The sequence below is a fragment of the Doryrhamphus excisus genome, chromosome 1, assembly GCF_030265055.1.
Source record: "Doryrhamphus excisus isolate RoL2022-K1 chromosome 1, RoL_Dexc_1.0, whole genome shotgun sequence".
Classification (NCBI taxonomy): Eukaryota; Metazoa; Chordata; class Actinopteri; order Syngnathiformes; family Syngnathidae; genus Doryrhamphus; species Doryrhamphus excisus.
Window position 1 is genome coordinate 28,532,196 of NC_080466.1, and position 26,324 is coordinate 28,558,519.

The window sequence follows — 26,324 nt, forward strand, 5'->3', positions numbered from 1 at the left end:
GCCCTCCTTTTCTCCCCTCTTCTCTCATCATGGCTGGAGCTCTACATCCAGATAACGCCTTTACATGCATGAAGGTGTGAATGCAGAATCTGGAAGCACAAAGTCGTATTCTTGTACTAGAATATGTAGCATTTATCGTGCAGGGCTTACGTCTGCTGCTGTTGTGTCGTGTTTTTTTTTTTTAGAAAGTGATGAGAGGTCAACCGTGTAAAGCATTTCCTGTCTGCTAATGCCTCCTCTTCACACGGGAACATTTGAAAATAGACTCTTATCTTGGTGCTGGTTGTTTTTGCTGGAAAGATTTTCACTCGGATCTGCACAGGGATTGCATTGTTTTGTCTTCTTTGGATAATCCCGTCTACTTCTGAGAAGCAACACAAAGCAGTCTTAGAATAACCAACACAGCAGGGATGCACGCTGGCTCTGACAAACCAAGCATTGGTCCTGTGGCCAGATCTTGGTGTTGAATGGAAATCAGAGGTGGAAATTACAGATGTTTTTTTGTTTGGTCACTAATTTTAAAAAAGCCCCTAGTGCCCCTAGTGCGTGTCACTACTCATCACTTCATAATAAAAACAAAGAAAAACCAGAATGGCCAGGATTTTGTGGGAAAACCGGACCGCTTATCCTCACGAGGGTTGCGAGCATGCTGGAGCCTATCCTAGCCGTCTTCGGGCAGGGACTGGACTACAACCTGGACTGGTGGCCAGCCAATCACAGGGCACATATAGACAAACAACCATTCACACTCAAATTCATACCTATGGACAATTTGGAGTCGCCAGTTAACCTAGCATGTTTTTGGAATGTGGGAGGAAACCGGAGTACCCGGAAAAAAACCCATGCAAACTCTACACAGAGATGGCCGAGGGTGGAATTGAACCCTGGTCTCCTAGCTCTGCGCTAACCACTCGACCGCTGTGCCGCCAAACCAACAAATGGAACCTAGAATTTGATACACCATCCACCATGCTGATGAAAAATTACTTTGGATTTTGTATTAATTTTTCCATTGTAAACAACAATAAATGAAATGCTATGTTTCTCTTTGTCGAATACGAGCTCTTCCGAGTTGATTGATATGTCTCATATGAATACGGTTGTTAATTAGACATGACATGACATGACATGACACATACGTGCTGGCGCCGACCACTGATGGAATGTTTGCATCACAACGTTCACATTCTCACCTTTGATGTTTCCTCCGGCAATTTTCTTTTCCCGTGTCTCATCTCCGTCTTTACGCCTAATCTTTTTCCTTTCACCTAGCTTTTATCTTCCCTCTGCCTCTCTTCATCTCCCTTTCTCTTAGTCTCCCTTCTAATCATTTTCACTATGCATTCCCTTTCCTATCCTTGCTGTAGCAGTGGGTGTACTAAGCAGGGATTAGGCGTGATTGAAGTGCTGACGTGAGAGTTCTTCTGCCGAGGCCTCTTATCCTCTGCGGTCCCCCAGAGAGACCTCTCATTGCTGGGCTTCACCAGCAGTTTTGGGCCCGGTCTCTCCAAGGACTCCCCATGGAAATAGCCTCTCTTCGCGCCTCTATGCCTTATCCCCAATAGCTTTTGAGCCTTTCCCGGATAGATGTGTGGCTCGGTCCTGATAGAGCTCTCTGCCGACCCGGAATGCAGCACAGCTTTTTAATTTTTTATACTTTCTCCCTGGTACTTTATATCAAAGCCTGAGCCTCCTCTGACAGGTTCTTTTGCCCGTGCTCCTTCCCTTCCCCAGGTGACGCTTAACAAAAGGGTGTCACGGCCTATTCCAGCTTTGCTTCGTGATTTAGCATGGACCACATCAGTGAAGGCTAATGAGCTTAATTGGCCCACTTAGCTGTCCCTCTAAGGTGTTCCGGTGGAACAGCCTGGAGTTTTAAGGATGTTGCCGTTCACTGCCGTTGTCATGTTGTATGATCTCGCTTTTGGAGGTCAGAATGTTTTTTTTTCTTTCATGTACGGTACGCCCGCAGCGCTCCACGGTGGCAGGAATGCATACAAATGAAAGCGCGAGTACATGTCAAGCAGTCTTGTTTGAGTTAGTTGTGCCACTTGTGTCACTTCGCACGGTCTAAATCTTAATTACATTCGTCTCCAATCCACCGCTGATGGGGATTAACACATAAATGAGTGAGAAATGAAAAGCGCGGTGGCATGCACGCAGCATATTGTGTGCTTTATTCAACCCCCCTTCACCTGACTTGTGCAAGTGAGTTAGTCTTTGAAGTCAAGCAGTCGACAAAGAAAAGAGGAAGAGAGAAAAACCCTATTATATGCAGAATGTAGCGCTGGCCTCGGGGGCTAAAAGTGGGAATATTCATGACACTGCTTGTTTCAAAGTTTGTTGATTTAGCCAGTATTTGATTATTCCTCTTTGCTTTCCTTTCCCTTTCCTTGTGTTCTTACACCACAAGTGTTTGCTCAATAAAACGCAATGGTTACCTTTTTTTTTTTTTTTTTTAATCCCAAATAACACCAGCATCTCTTCTGCCGCCTTTGGAGGAAATTCACACCATTTTTCACAAATGTTTTATCACATTTCTTGCTGCAAAGTGTATCTGATAATCAGGGTTTATTCCTCTCCTGGGTGACGATGGCTGCCTTTATAATGACAGCAAAGTTCTGTGTAAAACAAACCTAAAGGGAACACTTGAAATGAGCCGATGAAGATTTCGGAGGCACCCTAAAGATACATATTGGTCAAATCAAAGATATTCATTCATTCATTTTGTACCACTTATCCTTTAGTTCCCCAACACTCAGCCACTGGAGCTGTCCAGTGCTGATCTCAAGCCCAGCTAAATAGCATCAGGAAAGCATGTGGTAATGTTCATTCATTCATTCATTTTCTACCGCTTATCCTCACGAGGGTCGCGCGGGGTTCTGGAGCCAATCCCAGCTGTCTTTGAGCGAGAGGCAGGGTACACCCTGGACTGGTGGCCAGCCAATCACAGGGCATATATAGACAAACAACCATTCACACTCACATTCATACCTATGGACAATTTGGAGTCGCTAATTAACCTAGCATGTTTTTGGAATGTGGGACAAGTCATTGCTGTATTTAATTAGTAATTTAATTAGAAATACACTAACCTTACTGTGCAGCCACTTTACACGTCTTGTTTTAAATTGTGTCATTTTTCAAATGCATTAGTGAAAAAGTCCTTGTATGCAACAATCCATTGGGAGTGTTAGGTGAGAATTAGACTGGAACCACACTGTGTGACTTCTAAAAGTCCTTTCCTTTATCCCCCCCCCCCTCCCTTTTTTTTTTTTTTTTGCTGTTGATTCTCTGGGAACCGATGGCTCTTCTTACACAGAAATCCAAACTGAAAGTTCTATTAAAGATCCCCATTCATACTCACAGAGGCTTACGAGCGTGCACACACCCACACACGGCTAACACACGTTTGCTTTTGAGGTCATCTTTAGTGACTCACCAGTCGATGTATTTGAGCATTTTGTGGGTTTTTTTTTTGTTTTTTTGTCTTTTGCTATTAAGTACAAAAACTGGAGTCAACCTCTGGAGTTTTACTTAATGGACTACTGCGCTCTATCTCTCGGTGAGGTCATCCTCAGTGTGGTTTGTGAGAGTGTGTCTCTGTGGTGAGCATGTGGTTTTGCATGCATGCCTCCAGTGATAAGATAAAAGCACAGGCTTTTCAATCCGGGTGTCTTTATGCTGTCATTTCATCCATTATGGCCCCTTAGTTTGCTTGTGCACTTGACAAGTTCATCCAGCCACAGACATGTTTTTTTTTTTTTTAACAACTCTACTCAAATGTTGGGACAGTGTTGAGATGTGAAGTTATAAAGAAAGCAGTTCAAATAGATTTGCTTTGTATTTTCTGGCAGGCTGTATAGTTCCATCATTTAGGAATGCTCTACGGTGGTGGAATCTGGAGCGAGTCTTGTTTACGTATCCATTCTGTGGTGTCATACAACTAATAGACGACTATTTGGAGCAAGGAGTAAACATATCTCTGTGTAAGTTTAACTTAAGAAACTCTGATTTCAATCCGTGGAGAACGTTCCATGTGTAGCTTCTCCGAAGAAATGCATGATATCAGAGAGAGTACAGGATACAAAGTATTTGACCTTCAAAGTGAAGGTCAAATGTGAATATTCTCATACATATTCATACATATTCTCATACATCCAGGTCATTTTTTTCAGGGCATTGAATCTTAGAAGATGTTTCGCCTCACATCTGATCAAGTTTCATCAGTTCATGCTCAATGACTAGATAGGACAGCTCTAGTCTAAGAAATTGGTGCATGATCCAATGCATTTATCTGTTAGAATTCCATCCATATGTAGCCATGGTCATGGACATGCCTGAAACCAAGGATGGAGCTGTCCTATCTAGTCACACAGGAGCCCGTCCTATCTAGTCATTGAGCATGAAGTGATCAAGCCTGCTTGAATGACCAGCCAACAATGGCCGTATCACCTTTTGTGATACACCATCCTTGTAGCTGTCCTATCTAGTCACACAGGAGCTGTCCTATCTAGTAAATGACCATGAAATGATCAAGCCTGCTTGGATGACCAGCCAATGATGTGCGTATCACCTTTTGTTAGAATTCCCTCCATATATAGCCATGGTCATGGACATGCCTCAAACCAAGGATAGAGCTGTCCTATCTAGTCATTGAGCATGGAGTGATCAAGCCTGCTTGGATGACCAGCCAACGATGGGCGTATCACCTTTTGTTAGAATTCCATCCATAGCCATGGTTATGGACATGCCTGAAACCAAGGATGGAGCTGTCCTATCTAGTCATACAGGAGCTGCCCTATCTAGTCACTGAGCATGAAGTGATGAAGCCTGCTTGAATGACCAGCCAACGATGGGCGTGTCACCTTTTGTTAGAATTCCCTCCATATATAGCCATGGTTATGGACATGCCTGAAACCAAGGATGGAGCTGTCCTATCTAGTCACACAGGAGCTGTCCTATTTAGTCATTGAGCATGAACTGATCAATCCTGCTTGAATGAGAGGCGAAACATCTTCTCAGACAACCTGAACACACTAATACAACGAGCACTTCAATGCCATGAGGTTCTACTCTTTTGTGGTGCAAAACGGTAGTCGTTAGAATGCAATGGATTGGGACCGTTGCAAGTCAATCACAGTACAATTTGGCGACTCCAAATTGTATGAATGTGAGTGTGAATGCAGTCATTGATCATTATAGTTCATGAATTTCACCAATACTACCCCCATAGCATTTGGAAACAATCATGTTCAAGTGTTTTTATGAGATATCCCATATTGGACACTATAAATGATCTATAGTGCGTGAAAAGGGCTTCAATTTCCCCTCCTGATCGATTGGACATTCTAAACAGCCAGCCTAAGTTTATCTTCCGCACAATACAAACACGGCCATCCAGTTACCAGTTGGCCTCTGGCATTTGTTCCTCTCTTGTATTCCGAAAAGATCCCATGAGAGAGTGCCCTCACAAAGGGGATGCTGAACCGAGCCAAATAAAAAGTGTTTTCACTTGATTAGCGCAAAAGAGGAGATATGGAGTCGGAATGTGCAACACAGTGGAAGGGTCATAGAAGCACTTTGGCTAGCTTACACATCCGTCCTTGGGTTCCGAGACGATCCATATTGGTGAAAAATAAAATCACAGGTCCTGGATTCTCCATCTTCTTTTTGTTGAATTGTGATGCAGCCATTGTCTCTCCTCATTTATTGTTTGTTATAGTCTCACTCCCCCGCACGCGGTCGCCCCTTCAGTGTGGTGATTTATCCCTTCATCTCCAGGGTGTCATTGAAGAGGCCCGTTTGGCTCTCCAGACTAATAACCGTTGCAGAGATGGAGAGGGGATAATGTTATTGACTTCCAAGCAAGATGCAAAGTGTGTGAGTGAGTGTGCGAGAGAAATGGGAAGTGGAATTTTGCATGATTTTACACACCTGATAAGTTTACTTTCTCATTAGCGACGTTTACATGAGGAGTTTTTCTCTTTTTGGATGACTTTTCCGAAAACTTGGTATACAGTACATGGAAAGGAATATTCCAATCTCTTGTCTTCAACAATTTCTTTTTCTTTTTCTAATCAACCAGAATAGTCAATGGGGCATGCGCAGTAAAACATGAACATCAACATCACATGATACCGACTTCCCTGAGTTTTTCTTTCACTTGTTGGAATAACTGCGTATTGCCAGTTTTTCGTTCGTCCAGTCTTGAAATTGAATACCGATTATGTCATTGTTCATGTTGTTAATATGTTCATATCACCTCGTACTTCGGTACGTGACAAAAATAAAATAAAAAAACTTAAACTATATTAGGAAAGCAGAAAGTGAACAAATGTAACAGTTACTGATTGTAAAAGTACCAGATGGAGGGGTAGGATTTAATAAGCTTTGCTTCTTCCTACTCCTTTTGGACATGTGGAACTGTGAACTGATTATGTGATGCATTCAATTGTAACCCGATGCATGTTCAAATGAAATTAAACCATTACCATTACCATTACCAATTAACATAGCATATTTTTGGAATGTGGGAGGAAACCGGAGCAAATAAATCGAATGCAATTGGAATATTTGGGTCCATGTATACGTGGATAGTGTTTAAGGTCTTAATAGCTCTACACTAATACTGCCGTAGAAGTGTTTGAGTTAATAAATTCTGGACACGATATGATGAAATAGATGAAATACTTCCATCAAGAGATGGTCCACAGATGGCATTGTCGGCTACAAACTGGTGTTTCCCAACAGCGATTGTAATAATGGACAGATGTCTGCCTATAAATAGCAAGTAACTGCTACCCTTAGTGGCGGTGACTGTATTTAGTGTGAAAAAGCTCCATGCAGTGATGCTTGAATGGGATTTCCAAGCCAGAGTTCTGTGAGCTGATATAAGAATATACAGAGTGTTCGGGAATTGTTTAGTTCATGTGGTTCCTTCCTTGTTTGTTTGCAATCAACGGCAGTCAAAGGTTAAAAAGGAGGACGGTACGTAGAAAAGGATGAGAATAATCCATCGTTTCTCTTATCTCTGGAAGGAGCGCATCCATTCAAAGGCCTAGATACGGCGCAGGCACACACACTGTTACGTGAACAGGGCGAGAGATGCATATTGTTTTGGCTACAGGCTACAACTGGTTCTAGCTGGATTTAAAGCCACAGCGACGACCACAATTAATGTTTTCCTTGAGTCAACTGCTGTGTTACTTGTGGTCGTTGTTTGATTTTTATTTTAAGCACATGTTAAGTGTCTTGTCGTGCTCCGTGATGCGATTTTCATACTGAAATATATCAGCAAATCACTTCTAAAATAACCCTTCATGTCATTGGCTGCTGAGGCTGGGTCATAGTTCAATGCTGATGCGGGTGTTCAGTCGTTAACCCCCTTTTGGCACCTTGCTCTTCCGCACCATCTCGATTATATTACCGTTAAGGGCTCTTTCACGATGAGTCATGTTTATTTCATTGTCCTTTTTTTTTTATGGCTTTGCTATTCCCCTTTTAACCCGTCACCCGCACAGCAAGCTGCTAAATGTTCTGGCTGCACACGGGAGAGTAAGTTATAGAGGTAATAAATATTACATGGCTTCAGCTTTGACTGGGAATGTGTGCTAATCTGTGTCAAGGGCCAAAGAGAATCCAGGAACCCCCCCCCCCTTGTCCCATTCGTGAGCTCCAACATGATCTCACTCCAATAAGATTGTTGGAGATGGCACGGAAAGTTAACAGAGACCAGAGACTCATTTTCGGGGTTTTTTCATTGAGTTGTGGGTTCCTTTCGAGCAGCTACACCTGCACAGTAAGCTTTCTAGATCTTCCAGACCAGGGGTCAGCAACCCACGGCTTCAGTCTCTTTGTTGTGGCTCCCTTCACAATGCCCTGCACTCCCTGCACTTCTTCCACCCTCAATTTTTTTTTTACTGCCGTTGACATGCTGTTTTTAGAACCCTAACTATTGCACATCTAATATCTTACTAAATAAATTATGAACCGATGCGTTATAACAACAGAACAACAGAAACAATACAAGCAGTTGATGTTTGCTAAATACAAGGATGAAGAGTCTTGAACCAGTCATGATGTGCTATATATATCACTATATTGACACTTACTATGGTACCCATTATGGCATTGGATGGGCATATCACCTCGGTTTCAGTACGTGAAAAGAGAAAAAAAAACTAAAAAACAAAACTATATTAGGAAAGCAGGAAGTGAACAAATGCAACAGTTACTGGTTGTAAAAGTACCAGATGGAGGGGTGGGATTTAATAAGCTTTGCTTCTTCCTACTCCTTTTGGACATGTGGAACTGGGAACTGATGTGATGCGTTCAATTGTAATCTCATGCATGTTCAAATGAAATTAAACCATGACCATTTACAGGGCCCTGATTGGATAAAAAGTGTTTTTATATTGTGCATATAAGTTACAAGCAGATTTATGATGCTATCAACTGTGCAGAGTTGTAGCTGCGTACTACATGAATAGTCCCATTATAATGGATCCATAAGTGGTACCACCAAGTCTATTTACGGCGGTCCTAATGTATTCATGGCAGGCCGCCACAAATCACAAATAAATGCACACTGATCCTCCACCACCACGAGACATGTATATACGTATATTTCCATGGTCACATTCGTTTATTTTGTGCGTAACATGAACGTTGGCTGTGCTTTCATAAAAAAACGTCGCCTGGGCTTTGAAACAGCATGTGTCTTTGAGTAATGAAAACCGTGGCGTGCCGCTTCCCGTTTCCCGCTCCGTGCCCCTATCCAAAGGCAGCATGTGAGCTGACACAGAAGGATGGGGTGAGGTGGAGGCACAGCCAGGCTTCTGACAGGAGAGATAATAGCCAATAAGGGGCTGCCACTCTAGATGACTGACGGGCTCCCGGGATAGCCCCACCTGCCTGTTTCTTCCCAAACGCCATACATGAACGTATCATGGCACGGTACATATATTATACATACGTGTTCACATTATTAGCACAAATAGCTGGCTCTTTCTGTGCTGCTGAAAGTGCAGAAAAGCCTGTTTTGATATTCAGCATATAGCGCCAGCTAGCGCTTCCCATGCTTATCAAGATGGTGAAATGCTGAATGGTGGAGAATACGAAACCATCACACTTCCATCACATTCAATTTAGGCTCAGGATGGCAGCTGTCATGGTCCTCTGAAGCAATACTTGGTATCCAGGAGCCCTGCTGTCAAAGATGGTTTTATTGCTGACAGATATGTATGACAACCTGTGTTTTGATCCATTTGCAGCCATTTTAACTCCTTGACAACTCCTTGAGTTCTCCAGTATGCGCATCCCATTGCTCTGCTCTTGGCCGCCACTCTTAAAACTAGATCTTTTCCATCATTCATGTCCCGTCCATTCTTCTGGAAATTCAACTGATAATCTTCACTAAGTTGTTTAAATTGAACCCCATGCGTCCGTTCTTCAGACAACCTCCATCGTCCACACCATCCCCCCGTACTGTCACAGCGAACACCATCACTCACTGCCGTGTGACACCACCACCATCAGCAGCAAATAAGGAGCCTTTGCAACGCACGTACACACAAACACACGTGTGTGTGTGTGTGTGAACACGTGACATTCAACCCGGCAGCCCTTGAGCCATAGAGTTAGAGCCGTGGACTCTGCAAGCACATAAATGAATAAAATAGAAAAGAATAGTTTCTATTTACATTGCCTCCAAAACCTTGTTGTTCTCAACATGACCTTGATAAATTCATTAACTACACAATGAAGTCGCAGGATCGAGTCTAGGTAGGAGCGGCATATAATAACAACAACAACACGCGGAACTTTTACATTTGAATTCACAGTTGCAATTATTGATGATGGCGCACTCCAACCTGTGGACCCTATCCATTAATCATAATGACTGCAATCATATTCCTTCAGTGTAATTACCAAAGTGGATGTACAGGGTCAGGCAAAATGATTTGACACATTTGTCGGTTAAATAAAAGTCAAATAAAGTAAAGAAACAAAAGAGTTTTATTTTTGAAATGTACATATAAGGCTATTTTGCTTTGTTTCTTTATAAGGTAATTGTTTTTGGTTTCTTTTTCAGTTGCTGCCATGAATTGGACTGGTGAGCATCGCGCTTTTATTGTGGAAACGTTTATCAAAACAAACAAATCTGTAACTGCAACACAATGAGCATTCCGTTTGCTCTTCCATCTTGGTAGAAATGATCCTGTACCAGCTCCAAACACCATCTTGTTATGGTTATTCATTCATTCGTTTTCTACCACTTATCCTTATGAGGGTTGCGGGGGGTGCTGGAGCCTATCCCAGCTGTCTTCGGGCGAGAGGCAGCGTACATCCTGGGAATAGTAGTGGTACGGGAGTAGTCACGGTGACTGAGTTGTAACATAATTCAGCCTTTAGTTCCCCAACACTCAGCCACTGGAGCTGTCCAGTGCTGATCTGAGATAAATAGCATCAGGAAGGCATGTGGTAATGTTCATTCATTCATTTTCTACCACTTATCCTCACGAGGGTTGCGGGGGGTGCTGGAGCCTATCCCAGCTGTCTTTGGGCGAGAGGCGGGGTACACCCTGGACTGGTGGCCAGCCAATCACAGGGCACATATAGACAAACAACCATTCACACTCACATTCATACCTATGGACAATTTGGAGTCACCAATTAACCTAGCATGTTTTTTGGAATGTGGGAGGAAACCGGAGTACCCTGTGATGCCTCCCTGAAACCAAAGTGTCAGTGTGTGTATTATAATAATAATATATCCTATTGGACTGATTTGATTTTTAAAACATAATGAAACAATATGGCATTATATGTACTTTTCGAAAATAAAAACACTATTGTGTTTCTTTACTTTATTTTACTTTTATTTAACCTACAAATGTGTCAGATCATTTTGCCTGACCCTGTACAATATTCAGCTTGATTCCGTCTACTATAAAGAGCATATGATTCTGCGTTTCTACTTTCAATGGCCTCAATAAATGATGTGAATTGCCGTTTTAATAAATCAAATACATATTCCTGGTTTGACAAGTGACTTGGCAATCACACTCAGGTCAGGTCTAATTTACCTGGGACTTGGACTTGGGGGCAAGTTGTCCTCGGTACCGCATTCTCATTTTGCTTATTCTGGTTTCAGTGTCGCAGTTCGTAATCCAATACTGCTGTACTCCAACTTTCTTGACATGGTGGATTATTTTCTGTGGTTTTGGTTGTTCCTATTTTTATTTATTTCCTATATTTCCTTGTTCTAAGATTCTCTAGGGAGGTTTTTGAAAGTCGCTCAATTGCTGGTTCTTTTCTCTTTCCACTCTGATTAGTAATTGTCCAATACTTGCTCCCCCCTGCAGTACTCCGGCTTCCGTTTCTAGCTTTCTTTTGTCGACTCTAGCTTCCTTCATGTCACTTTTTATTTATTTCCACGTGCTTCGTTCTGTGTCTGTCTGACTCTTCCTTCAGTTTGCGGTGCAGGCGTCAGAGGCCATCTCAAACGGGTCATTTTGTCAGGTTACGTCAACACCGTGATAAGAGAGCAAGTGAAAGGGGTGACATTTCCCCTCGACCTCTACGATATGTTATGTGGCATTTTGAAATTATATTAGTATATAGCTTTTGCATATATAAAAACATCATTAAATTCGATGTATTGTTGCCTCAAAGACTCACTGTGTTTGCACAATTCAATGTTACCAATCTTCCTTCATCCTAAGCCTGTCTTGACAGTCTTCTTGAGAAGAGAGACATCAACCATGATGCTCCAAATTCATTTGACATGCCGTGGCTTGTCATCAAGGTCGGAGCTGCCGAAGATGCACGGTTAGCATAGCTCCTCCGTCGGAAAACACCATTTTCATATTCAGGAACAACATGCTAACACTGGAATTGTGGAAAGATGATGGAGTTCTCCATTCACTCCATTGAGGGGAGGGGATCAACCTCACTTCCAGTGAGCCCGGGCTGCATAGCTATGTTGAGCTGAAGAGAATGGGAGATGGTAATGAAAGAGCTAATTGCTTCCACTGGATTTTGAAATCGAACCCAAGCCCCCAAGCGATGCGCTTTTCTGCTCACAAATGGAATATTGATAACCGTGGCGAAAATAAGGGAAAAATGACCCGAGCTTCAAGATCAATATAAAGCCACAGATTTGCGCAGCACGTGTCTCAACAGGGCGATATTATAAATAATTTCCACTGTTTTTTTTTTTGTTTGTTTATAGATCCGTATACACTTACCACCGGTTTAATATTGCTGAGGTACACAAATATTTCATTATATCCATTTTCATTGTATTATTCATAGCAAAAATATTATATTAACGACAGCTTTGAAACTGTAGCATGGTGATTCTTATTGGTTTGGAAAGGTTATATTATGGATTGTGAATTATAAACTATTATAAACTATGCTAAAACAGCGTGCATCCACCAAGTAAATAAATCAAATATAAAATATGCTAAGAAGTTAAGAAGACAAAAACTGCAGTGGATAGCATATTAATTTGTTTGTTTTTGCCATTTTTGCTGTATTTTCTTTCCCAAATATTTCAGCTCTTTTTGGATAATCTTCAGAAGTATTCTTCTCGTAGTATTACGACTTTGTTCCTGTAATATTTTGATTTTTTTCCCATAGTATTCATTAAAAATATTTTTAAAAATCTATTTAGTTTTTATCATATTTTTGTCTTTAATATTTCAATATTCTGGTTTTTGTTTTATTTTTTTAAATACTTTATTCTAGTCAAATTTCATTGCATTTTTCAAATTTCTTTTTTTTGCAACCTAATTCTCAAAAATGACAGCTTTATTTGTCATTTTTTTATTTTATTCTTTAATATTTCAAATTTATACTACTAAAATGATGTTCTTTTTCCTCATAATATTACATTATTATTCTTGTAAAATGCCAATTTATTAGTTACATTACAACTTTCTTTATTTTATTTCTAGTTTCATGCTTTTTTTTCATGTTTCATTATCTTATTCATGAATAGATAGTGATGGGTGGAAAGAGGGGCCGTTTTTATTGTGGTGAATATTATAATATAAAATTCTCCAGCTAGATGATGGACATTTGCACAGATAAACAGTGTATTTTTATTCTCAGATGCCATTGTGTTGTGTATCCTTCTCCCTGTTATAATAATTGCTATTATTTATTCCCCTGGCAGGGAAGATATTTTTCATAGGGCCTTTGTTGTTTCTCATAATATTTCCACTCCTCCATGCCAAAGGGATGATTTGGAATGACCAGAATCAACATCCTCTCATCCCACAGCCTTAGTCAACTTTCATTTTTTACTCTCTCTCCTTTTCCATTCTCGGTGTCATGTTTTCTCACTCTCGGTATCTCTCAGCCAGCTTTACAACAATGCTCTCCCATGTTTACATATCGCCTTTTCCAAACCAACAAACTGAAGCTTTTTAGCTTGCTTACTCTCCCCTTCTCATCTGTCTTCCTGTCTAGTTTTTTTTTACTCCTTCTGTTACTTCTATGTGAGTGTACATAAGGAGGAAAGGAAATGGTGCCACTCATGGTAATAGTCTTGTTTGCAGGTAATGATGAATGTTGTCTATTCTCTATTAATCGCTAAAATATGCCTATGAGATCGTTCTATGAGATGTCTACTCTAATTAATCTTAATACGTTACAATGAGTGAGTTTATGCAATTCGGTACGTCAACTTTTTGACTTTTTGAGCCACGCCACTCTTATTGAGCTCCAGGGGCGTCACTAGGTTCTGAGGACAGGGGGGGCTTAGCCCCCTGGAGATGCACAGAATATGAATGAATGTAGTAGACATTCAAAAAAATCCAAAAAATAAATAACGAACAAGAACACTTTTGGACGGATTTAGTTGAGGCCACCATTAAATTTACACAAGTACAAAACCGCTGCTCAAGCTCTGCAAGCATTCTGTCCAGTGGACAGTGATCAATTATATAATAATCATTATTATATTATTAATTAGCCAATTATTATTACTATCATCAATATTCTTCTTATTCTTCTTTCTGATTATTACTACTACCAGTAGTAGTAGTAGTACTAGGCTAGTATTAGCCTGCTTGTTGGCTTGCTTATTTGCCTGCTTTTGTCATGCTATATGAAATTTGTCAGATTTTTTTTTTTGTAAAAAAAAAAAAGATCAACAATTTTTTTTTAAATATTAAATTATTTAGGAGGCTTAAGAACATTTTAGGGGAGGCTAAAGTCCCCCTAAAATAGGCCTAATGATGCCACTGTTGAGCTCAGTTATGGACAATAAAAAGCTTTTTTTGGTTACACCAACTGACATGTCTTTGCTTTCTGGGGTAACTTCCTTTTGTGTTTTGCTATTAATCCAAATGAGCTTGCCGTGGTGTAGTGGTTAGCGTTCTGGACTTTGGAGCGGATCCCTCAGGTTGGAATCTTGGCTGTAATCAGGAAAAAGCTGAAAGAAACAAGTAATGAATACAAAAGTAAAGCATTTTAGAGGAAAACAAATACATGGCTGTCAAATACATATCCGTTGTCCTCACATTACTTTCTGTGGTATTGGTGGTGGGGGGGGTAACACCCAAATGTTGTTAAACTGTCAAATTATGCCTGTTTTGGATTCATGTCGACTATTAGTTGAGGATGGTTTTCCATCGGAAGGCATCTCCGTATATGAAATCGAAAGTTATGCAAACGGGATTTTTATGATCCAAAATGAACGACGGAATAATGAAAAGTGTAATTATGGTGAACAGTTGCTGTTTGCTTGATGTGACCTTTTCTACATTGCAAAGCAGTTCTCTTTAATGAGGCCGGGGTCATGATTTATTCATTTATTAACATGGAAGGGAAGCTTGTTGTGTTTACTTTGCAGTAAGGCTGAGCGTGGCTGTTTGGATTTATTTGTCATGTTATTAAGGTGCATTTTTAATTCAAAAAAATTCAAAAAAACAATACAAGCAGTTGATGTTTGCTAAATACAAGGATGAAGAGTCTTGAACCAGTCATGATGTGCTATATATATCACTATATTGACACTTACTATGGTACCCATTATGTCATTGGATGCTCATATCACCTCGTACTTCGGAACAAGATGCATTATTAAAAAAAATTAAAAAAAATAAAAATAAAAAAAACCTTAAACTGTATTACGGAAAGCAGGAAGTGAACAAATGTAACAGTTACTGATTGTAAAAGTACCAGATGGAGGGGTAGGATTTAATAAGCTTTGCTTCTTCCTACTCCTTTTGGACATGTGGAACTGGGAACTGATTATGGGATGCATTCAATTGTAATCTGATGCATGTTCAAATGAAATTAAACCATTACCATTACCATAATTCGACATTTTAGCACCGCAGCTGTGGAATATATAGATGTACGAGTATGAGTATTTGATTCCAGATTGACAAAAATAACATTTTTGCTTCTGTGTCTTGTCATTTTCAGCGAGGGAGGAGAACGTGGCCACCTTCCGAGGTTCAGAGTACTTCTGTTACGACCTGTCGCAGAACCCCATCCAGAGCAGCAGCGATGAGATCACGCTGTCCTTCAAAACGTGGCAACGCAACGGTCTCCTCCTCCACACGGGGAAATCAGCCGACTATGTCAACCTGGCGCTAAAAGATGGAGCCGTTTCCCTCGTCATCAATCTGGGTTCCGGGGCCTTTGAGGCCATCGTGGAGCCCGTCAATGGAAAATTCAATGACAACGCCTGGCACGATATCAAAGTCACACGCAACCTGAGACAGGTAATCGGGGGCGGGGGGGGAGCGTTGGTGGTGATGATGGATGGAGTATGGAGACGGGTCGAATTTTTTTAGTGTGGGAGGGGTTTGGGGGCTTTTTCGATGAGCTGTGTGAAGTGACGGAGCTGGTTTGAAAAATGTCACCATGTTCTTATCAGTTGTCATTGACAGATGCCATCACATTTTGGTTGTCGTTATAACATGACCTTCTTTTAAGTCATTGTTTGATTTGTCTTCTTGCGGAAAATGTATCAAGCAAAGCCGCTTGCCAAGTAGAAAGATAGTACAACTAAGAGTTCTTACTTTCTGTTTAAAGCTGTTTCCTTCAAACACTCTGCTTCCGTACAACATAGACTGACTCCAAAGCCAGATGAAACGTGCTTTTCCGATCCCATTAATGTAGTATTTATAGCAGGGCTGATCCTGATGCTTTGCCATCACACTACTGCATGAGTACGCATAAGTAGATTTTATTATGGGATAAATGCAATTTTGAGTTTGTTTGCTTTAGGATGGAGCTTGAGTGCACAGTGGAACCTTAATATTGGAGTATAAAACCTTCTCATAAGAGCTCAATTATTCCAGCGTCAAAGGTTGAAAGGCGTGTTTTTGCTTTTTCTTTGGTTTGGTTGCATCTTTGTGTTTTGTGCTTCGGTTAGTTACATTTTACAGTATTTTGATTTTTTGTCCCAAAAAAAAAAAACATGTTTCATGGGCATTTAAGCCCAAGATAATAAATTAATCCATTAGTCACACAATAAATGAAAATGAACTCGCTAATTTTGCCGGCTTCAGTATATCGCCATTGCTCATCGAAAGGTTGTCAATGTAAATATAAGATAAGATAAAAAATGCATTTATTCGTCCCTCAGTGGGGAAATTTGCATCGCACAGCAGCAAATATGACAGAAGCAGTTAAATAGTAAAAAATAAACAATATACCGTATTTTGTGGACTATAAGTCGCTCCGGAGCATAAGTCGCACAAGGTCAAAAATGCATAATTAGGTAGGAAAAAAAACATACATAAGTCGCACTGGAGTATAAGTCGCATTTTTTGCGGGTAATTTATTTTATAAACTACTTGACCAAAAAATCATGTCGTCTTAGAAGGCAAGTTTTAACAATAATAAAAGAATAGAGATATGCTAACACAATGGTTATTCAGCTACACAAAAAAATATAAACATGAATAGAAAATGTGTCCAGTGTTTATATAACATTAACAGTCGCTCTGGAGTATAAGTCGCACGAACAGCCAACCTATGAAAAAAAGTGTGATTTATAGTCCGGAAAATACGGTAAACAACCTAAAAGTATTAACAAGTTAACTATTTTACACAGGATTATATACATATACAAATATATGCAAATACAGTTTACAAGATAATATTATTAATATTATTAAATGAAATATATGAGAGTATAAATCGCATTGTTTGCGGGTAATTTATTTTATAAACTACTTGACCAAAAAATGACGTCATCTTAGAAGGCAAGTGCTAACAATAATAAAAGAATAGAGAACAGGCTGAATAGGTGTAAGATATGCTAACACAATGGTTATTCAGCTACACACACAAAAAAAAACAGAAACAGAAAAGGTGTCGCTCTGGAGTATAAGTCGCAGGAACAGCCAACCTATGAAAAAAAGTGCACTTATAGTCCGGAAAATATGGTAAACAACCTAAAAGTATTAAAAAATTAACTATTTTACCCATTATATACAAATACAGTTTACAAGATAATAATATTATTATTATTAAATGAAATATATGAGAACTTGCTAGGAATTAAATACGAAATATGAGGCATTACGAATATTGCACTTAGAACTTAATATATTGCATAGTGAATGGAGTCTGGAATAAATATACTGAATATAAAAAAGGTGAGATAGCGAATCCGTACAAGTAGCAGTAACTGTACTTTTGCACTACGGGTTAATATTTCGGTTAGTATTTGCTGTATGCAGTTAAAATACCCACAATTTACGTAGGGTCTCGGAGCTATTTTCTTCTTCTTGACACGCTCTCTTCTGCCCTTGCTTTTCACTATCATTTTCTTTCCACGTTGAAAGCCACGATTATATTCAGGGTGAAACAAACACTACGTGTTCTGTCTGGATTTGTGCCGTCCTACGCAGATTTCCACCTTCAAGGCCTGTATTTTTACAGTTACCGCTGTTCAGAACTCGGACAAAGAACGCGGAGTAGTGTTTGTTCACCCCACTAACTCATCCATTCTACAAGTCATGTTTTACTAACCGATATCTAACCAACTAATGTACTAACATCCTAATTGTTTTCATCATTGCTTTGATTTGTTTTCTGTCCATCCTTATTAACAACCTTTTTTGTTCACTATTCTTTTGATTTCCTTTCTTCCCCTTTTTCTGGAAAGCAATCAGGCATTGGACACGCTATGGTAAACAAACTACATTGTCTGGTAGATATCATTCTTATTGTCTTTTTTTTGGGTTTGCCGTGTGTTCCCTCCCCCTCTCTTCTTTTATTCGTTCTTTTTGAGTTCCATCCTAGACACTCTTATCAAAAAATGAGGAGATGGGTTTGTATTACCAGGCAATTCTTTCTTCACTTCTCAATTTCCTCCCTGACCTGCCAACAACCTTGTTCTTTACCCCACAAGTCCCCATCCTGTTATTTTTTTTTCCACTTGAGCTTTTACTTTTTTATTTTTATTTCCCCCCCACATTACTGCAGATTTGTAATAAATACTAAATTTATCTCTATGCCTTTTGCCAGGGCAACTTACTTTTTTTTTCTTTGATTTGCTCACACAAAAAAAAGTCCCCATTTTTTGTGAGGACTGTCGTCCAGAACTGACAGAAGCTTTCCACAATCCCAGCAAAGATGGTGACCTCAACACCGAAACGCCCTAAAACCAGAAACTACCTCAACCTGGAATCCCTTAACCTTCATTGCGGGAGCTCTGACAGTTGTTTCCAACTCACTATGGCGCATGGCATGCCCACACATCATCCACTTTTCATAATCCATGCAACCCCCAAATTAACCACTAACACAATAATTCATTCACTCACCTTCCATTCTTCACCTACCACCCATTTTGGCCCCTTCCTCTGTGTTTTTGTAGCATGCTGGTGAACTTTGTGTGTGTTTTATCTAACCCCCATCGCCTTACCCACCGGGCCCATATGCACAACATTTTGAAGAATACGCATACTGCTAAGATTTTTGGGTCTGGTCCAATGACGTTGAAGCGTGACTTGAACAGAACCGGATCAAAATCAGCAGCAGCTATTCCGAGAAAGGATTTGAATATGTGGCTCGGTTTTGAATGTGCATGAGATTCTGCACCTCGTGTGGTCTGCTCGAGCTTTGTACGAAACCATTCAACGAATCCCTTACATGTTCAATTAAATGTGTGTCATTTCTTTTTTTTTAACGGTGTTGGCCTTGGTTTGCAAATTGATGTGGTGTGAAAATGCCCCCCCCCTTTTTGTTTTGCATGTGTGTGGATATAAAGAGAGGAGTGCGGGAGAATATGTGTGTGTGTGTGTGTGTGTGTGTTCACTGTATACCGTATGTGTGTCTGCAATTACAAGATGAATCCCGAAACCTAAGACAAGTGCAATCAATTTGTCCTTGGTTTGAACATTTGTACTAACCCTCCCCCTGACCTAAAATATCCAAACCAAACCTAGGATCCATTTTCTTACCCCCATCAAAGATAAAGAAAATATGCTTCTGCCATATTTTCTTTACCTGTCCTGTGAATCCTATGGCTAAAATTCCATTATCCCCCAATCCAAACGCTGTCTGGTCCAAAAACGATCAAGTAACACTATGAAAAAAAAAAACACAAACTGGAGTCCGAAAAGTCCAAATGCCTCATTTCGAATGCAGACCAAAGGAAGGAGGTGTGATTTATACGCATCACCAGATCATATCTGAGATTGTAATTGTTGGGCTTTGGCTATGTGTTACCCCTTAACAGGTGACTATATCCGTTGACGGGATCCTCACCACTACGGGCTACACCCAGGAAGACTACACCATGCTGGGCTCAGATGACTTCTTCTATGTGGGTGGGAGCCCGAGCACTGCAGACCTACCTGGATCTCCAGTCAGCAACAATTTCATGGGTTGCCTCAAGGAGGTAGGAGAACTATGTGGGATGTTCATTCTTAACATTAAAGTTCCTGTATATCAATGCAAACAATGACTTGTGACTGTCTATGGACAATGACTGTTACAACCACTCTCCAACGCCCCCTTCAGGATGAGGCTCTTACTGCAACGCCTCTCGCATGATGTTTTCTGGTAGTTTATTGGTAATGGTAATGGTTTAATTTCATTTGAACATGCATCAGATTACAATTGAATGCATCACATAATCAGTTCACAGTTCCACATGTCCAAAAGGAGTAGGAAGAAGCAAAGCTTATTAAATACTACCCCTCCATCTGGTACTTTTCTCCAGATGATAGAGATGATTCTCTACTATATCTCTGATATAATTTATTTTTATTATATAATTTATTATTTATTTTATCATAATTAAATATATTATAATTTATAATTATTTATATATATTTATTATTATTATTTTGTATATAACTAATTTTTGTCACATACCAAAGTATGAGGTGATATGACCATACAATGGGTACCATAGTAACCGTCAAACAGAATGGGGAATAAGGACAAAGTGAAGAGCCAAAAACTTACCACTTCCACATGAAATGGGAGAACTTGCTGTATCTTTGAATGTGGTCTAACACCCGCCCACCCAAATTCTCTGATTGGCTGAAGATGTTAGATTAGTTAGATTACAAGTAACGTCATTAGTAACTTAGTAACGCTGTTTATTTAAACGCCATTATTCCCATCACTGTACATTATATGGACTGTAGAAAGTTATGGTTTATCGTGTTTCTGCGACATTATACACAAACACGACCTGGCAGGGGCCTCGACCCAACTGAGTGCCCACAGATGGTACACAGGGCTTTTTTTTGTTTGTTTTTTGTTAATTTAAATAATTCCAAAAATGCATTACCATTCCAGTTCAGTCACTGATTTCCGAGCCAGAACCTGAACCGCTGCTTAAAATGTGCATTGTTTCCCCAGAAGAAAGCCAAAAAGGGAAGATAATAAAATTACATTGTCAATTCAATCTGCTGAGTTAGCTCGGGGAGTATCAAGCATTCCATAGTTCTGTGCTTAAAGTAATTCATTAGACTCGCTGTGAGGAAAATATCCCAAAATTGTGTGTCACATACAATTTGCAGCATCAGCTTGAGTGTGCCGCAAAGAACGTGTCCCGATGGGCAACAATCTGGAAAAAAAAAATGCTGCTGATGAAGATATCTGACAAGTGTTTGCTGTTTAGGGAGATTTATGATGTAGCCTCTATTATAAATACACCATGCCATGCTATTTAAATCTTACTTAACAGTCTACAGCAGGGTTTGCTCTCCATCCAAATTAGAATTGTGCACCTCCCTGGGTGACCAAAACCAATGTATGCCATGCAGAATATTGTCATAATATTGACATATATGCGCATGAGCTAAATAATACAAAAAAATATGACAAGGACTGGCAGGGCCCTACTTAAAGTCAATATTCACATTACCTCTCATTTTCACAGTTTCACAGTATTTTAAACACTCAAACAATAAATGACTCTAAAACCATGTTTCTGTACCTAACAAAAATATTCAATAATAATTAGAGCTGTCAATTACAATATTTAATCGTGACTGTATCTTCTGGACTATAAGTCGCACAAGGCCAAAAATGCACAATTAGGTAGAAAAAAAAACATAAGTCGCACTGGAGTATAAGTCGCACAAGGCCAAAAACGCATAATTAGGTAGAAAAAAACATACATAAGTCGCATATTTTGCAGGTAATTTATTTTATGACCAAAACAGACATTACGTCCTCTTGGAAGGCAAGTTCTACCAATAAAAGAATAGAGAACAGGCTGAATAGGTGTAAGATATGCTAACACAATGGTTATTCAGCTACACAAAAAATAAACATAAACATAAAAGTTGTCCAGTCTTTATGGAACATAAACAGTTTTTTCATTTATAAGTCACTCTGGAGTATAAGTCGCAGGAACAGCCAACCTATGAAAAAAAGTGCGACTTATAGTCCGGAAAATATGGTAATCATATTGTCCATAGTTAACTCAAAGCTTACGCAATCACTTAAAACTTAAGCATTTTATTATGACAAATACAAAAATGACCTTTGACACTAAATGAACCATTATATTATTATGGATATTTTTTTGCATCAGCCCCATTTTCAGATTACTACGCTCCCACACAAAACCACATCCAAACATAGCTAGGAGAAAGTCACCTTGTCTGTTGTTTTTTTTGTTTTTTTTGATGGAGAGGCTGTGGGTGATGTTCTATACTCTGTCTCTTTCACTATCAAGCAAACGTGTGAATGCTTCCAAATATACACCACCGCTTCTAATCTTAGGACTGCTTTGTTTAAGCACACAAAACGCAATTCTAACGATGATTGACTCAGTTTGGATCGAACAACATCTCCTTGTTAGAATCATACCTGAAAGCATTTAAATCCCATAACCAAAAGGGATTGATTTGGACTTCATTATATGCAATGTGGTCCCGAAGAGTCATTTTTGAAGAGGGCTTTTCAAAAACCTCCTGTTTGATAAATCTAAAAAAAAAAAGATGTGTTAACCTAAAAGAACATTTAGACTTTAAACCTCTGGAGATTTGGGGCTAAAATGAACACAACTGAGGTCAAGACGGGTTTGGAAAAACCCCATGAAGGTACTAGCGCATGACTGAAACACCGTGATTGCCTTGTCTGGGGTAATAAATCAGTAGGACAGACTCACCAGTGAGAATTGGTAGGATTTTGCTGATCAGCATTCATGCTATATCTCTATTAGGCTACGTGATTCATGTATTAAGTGTAGCTCAGATCGACTAAAAATACACTACAGAGACTACAAACTTCTGACCCGATATTACCATTAAATTATAGAGGAATGCAAATAATATGCAGAGTTTACTCACTGGATTCAAAATGGTAAAATGGATTTTGAAAGGTCATACTTTCATCTTCATAGTATCAGCCTTGAGTATGTGATAGCGCAGCCTGTTTTTTGCAGTCATTTCTTATAATAGGATATCATATGAAAAGTAACTCCATCCAACCATTTTCTTCCGCTTTTCTGGGTTCGGGTTGCGGGGCCCAGCGGTCTCAGTAGGGAAGCTCAGACTTCCTGTTCTTCAGTTAGATCAGTTCTATGGAGCAGGAACTTGGGGGAAGGAAAGCAGTGGCCTGGACTTGGAGTGATGATGATTTGGAAAGCCAATCATCCCTGACGCATTGAAGTCAGCCAATGAGTCTGTACTCCTGTGAATCGTGGAAGTGAAAGTCCTGCTTACAGAATCTTCTGGATGGATGCTATGCTACATATAGACCAAAATGAACTACCAAGCTAGGCTGAGTGATGTCAACATCGAGAAATCCCAGCCGAGAAGACGTCCCACACCAACATATATTGATGCGTTGAGTAGGATGGCTTGTGTTTCAGAGCTCTATGGAGGTATAGCAGGATGTATGGAAGCTCTCCATGACTGGTGAACCTGCCTGATAGAGACCAAGAGAGAGGGCTCTACCAGGAGGGGCAGCTAGGTTTTTCCCAGGCCAGTGAAGAACAAGTAAAACAATTATATAGGCTTCTCACTGCTTTGCTATTACTGTTCATTTCATAGGCGCAGATCCTTTGACATGTTCAAGGATACAATTTTTTATCAAAAATCACGGTTGCGACAGTCAAACACTTAAGTTCTGACAATATTGGTGGCTGTTTCTCCTACAATGTCCATGTTCACTTGCATGGTGATGGCTTTTTTTCCGTGGCACATTTCCACCAGAAAAGCCTGCCTTACATTTGGGAGGCATCATGAAGTGCTGAAAGTGAATTAATAAGCGATGTTATTCACTCAGTGTAACTGCGAATGAGGCACACATTGTATTTTGAAGTGAGTCAAGCGTTTACGGAGATTTCAATTCATGGGAGGTCACAAAAAGCTGAAATCCGACGACTGCCTGTATTGTGTTTTTTGTACCATTGCAGAAAGTAGAGTTCTAACCATGAAAGTAGAGTTTTACTACTCATAGTAGTTGTAGTTCAACGTCCCATAGCTGTTAGCCAGGTAAACCTCATTATTGTAAAAATCATTATTGAATGTTGGTGTTTTTCCTGAATTATGGACCTTTTCCAAAGATTTTCCAATTACCAATGATACCATAGTAACACTTAAAAATCATCACTCTGCAACACTGCTTTGTATGTATCCGTCGTTATTCCTATTTTGTTGTTATATTGCTTCTAGTGCAGCATACTAGGACATGAAATATTTTGCCATGTTGTTGTATGTGCGTGTGTGCCTGTGTTGCAACATTGTGAGTGTTGAGTGTGACACAGCAATGCCTTGGCCCTTGAGATGGTGACACGGTTGGACAGAATCATGAAGGTGATTCACCATGTGGTTTGACAGCGGTAGTGTTGTGTGGTCCACAGCTCTTCATTATACGTTGCTCCATCAAGCAGGCATGAAGCCATCTGCTGCCTCGGACGATGCAAACTACTCCTGTTGGCTGATTTAGATGATACATTTTCATTTGTATTTGTTACTTTTATTGTATTCCTGCATTATTCCTTCTCCTCCTCTACCTTTCGATTGCGGCTTTGATCTGCTTGACTAATGAGAACATAATTGAGTTGAGTTTTTCCCACTGTTTAGATCACAGAGGGTGTTAGTCTGCCTGTGTTTGTAGCAAAAGGGCCTTTGGTGAATATTGATCACTGATCCTGAGTGCAAGAACAACAAAAATGCATCCAGTGTTTCCCATTCAATATTTTTCTCACTCACAGGTTCTTGTCGCTGTTTTGAACTTTTTCTAGACTTTCACAGATGTCCAACTCGGTCCTGTTGGGTGATTTTGGAGCGTTTTAGAAATTTTTTAAAGCAAATGTTAGCATTTGCAGGCTGCACGGTGGTCGAGTGGTTAGCGAGCAGGCCACACAGCTAAAAGACCCAAGATCAATTCCACTCTCTGGCATCTCTTGTGGAGTTTGCATGTTCTCCCTGGGTAGTCTGGTTTCTTCCCACATTCCAAAAACATGCTAGGTTAATTGGCGACTCCAAATTGTCCATAGGTATGAATGTGAGTGTGAATGGTTGTTTGTCTATATGTGCCCTGTGATTGGCTGGCCACCAGTCCAGGGTGCACCCCGCCTCTTGCCCGAAAACAGCTGGCATAGGCTCCAGCACCCCCGCGACCATCATGAGGATAAGCGGTAGAAAATGAATAAATGAATGAACATTACCACATGCTTTCCTGATGCTATTTATCTGGGCTTGAGATCAGCACTGGACAGCTCCAGTGGCTGGTTGTTGGGGAACTAAAGGCTGAATTATGCTACAACTCAGTCACCGGTACAACTACTATTCCCAGGGTGTACGCCGCCTCTCGCCCGAAGACAGCTGGGATAGGCTCCAGCACCACTCGCGACCCTCGTGATGATATGCGGTAGAAAATGAATGAATGAATGAACGCTAAGTAGTCAATGATGATTGAAAACGTTTCCATATTGTATTAAAAAATGATATAAGAGCAATATAAAGTCATCAATCGCTACATCGAACATTGCTCCAACCCTCATCTCTAAAATCAATCAGTTTTGCGGTTAACTACGGCCTATTATTAGTTGAAATATTAATAGACCAGTTATACTGTATGTAGTATTCAAGTTCAAATCTCTTTTAATTTTACCAGTTTTAACAGCAGAATCCAACAAATTGTTGTTTCTCGTCACATGTGAAGCATAAATATTAACCAAATTATAGAGACATTGTTATTATTATTGGCTGTTTGTCTATATGTGCCCTGTGATTGGCTCGCCTCCAGTCCAAGGTGTACCCCGCCTCCCAGCCCGAAGACAGCTGGGATAGGCTCCAGCACCCCTCATGAGGATAAGCGGCAGAAAATTAATGACTAAATGAATGTTAGCATTTGCAATACAATCAAGATGATGCTAATTTGTGTTGTTAAGATAACCCTGCCCACCCAAAATGAAACCAACACCCAAAATTGTTGAGGGTTCATATGGAATGATTGGGTTTTGTCTTTATTCCAAGACTTTTGTGTTAAGTAAGTGTAAGTTAATCAGTCCAGGGTTCAGAAGAAAGCTGGGATAGGCTCCAGCTCACCCATGACTCGAACTCTTAAGGACAGGCACATATAAAATACGGATAGATGGATATTTTGTTGCAGTGAGTGAATACTTTACTTTTCTTCTGTCTGCCAAGCAGAGATGATGTGCGCTGCCATCGCAGGACCTCCCTTGTTCTGTCTGCACGGCATGCATCTGCCCCCGAAGGCTACAGGGGATGTCATCCATGCATAATACTCGCACACACCCCACCCACGCTCGTGTTCTGCCACGTGGACGTCAGCCCTGGTCACATGACAGGGAAGGCCAGTGGGCAGCCACTCGCCACTCATCCTGGTGTTTG

General features: G+C 40.2%; 1 protein-coding gene across 1 annotated transcript in view; it reads left to right on the plus strand.

Moving 5' to 3' along the window:
- The window catches only part of LOC131129542 (neurexin-3b-like), a 340,697-nt gene that overhangs the window by 111,370 nt on the left and 203,003 nt on the right, over positions 1–26,324 (plus strand). The window contains exons 9-11 of the mRNA XM_058073250.1: positions 15,451–15,752; positions 18,152–18,175; positions 19,730–19,891. Coding sequence (XP_057929233.1) covers positions 15,451–15,752; positions 18,152–18,175; positions 19,730–19,891 — 488 coding nt within the window. The remainder of the gene's footprint in view (positions 1–15,450; positions 15,753–18,151; positions 18,176–19,729; positions 19,892–26,324) is intronic.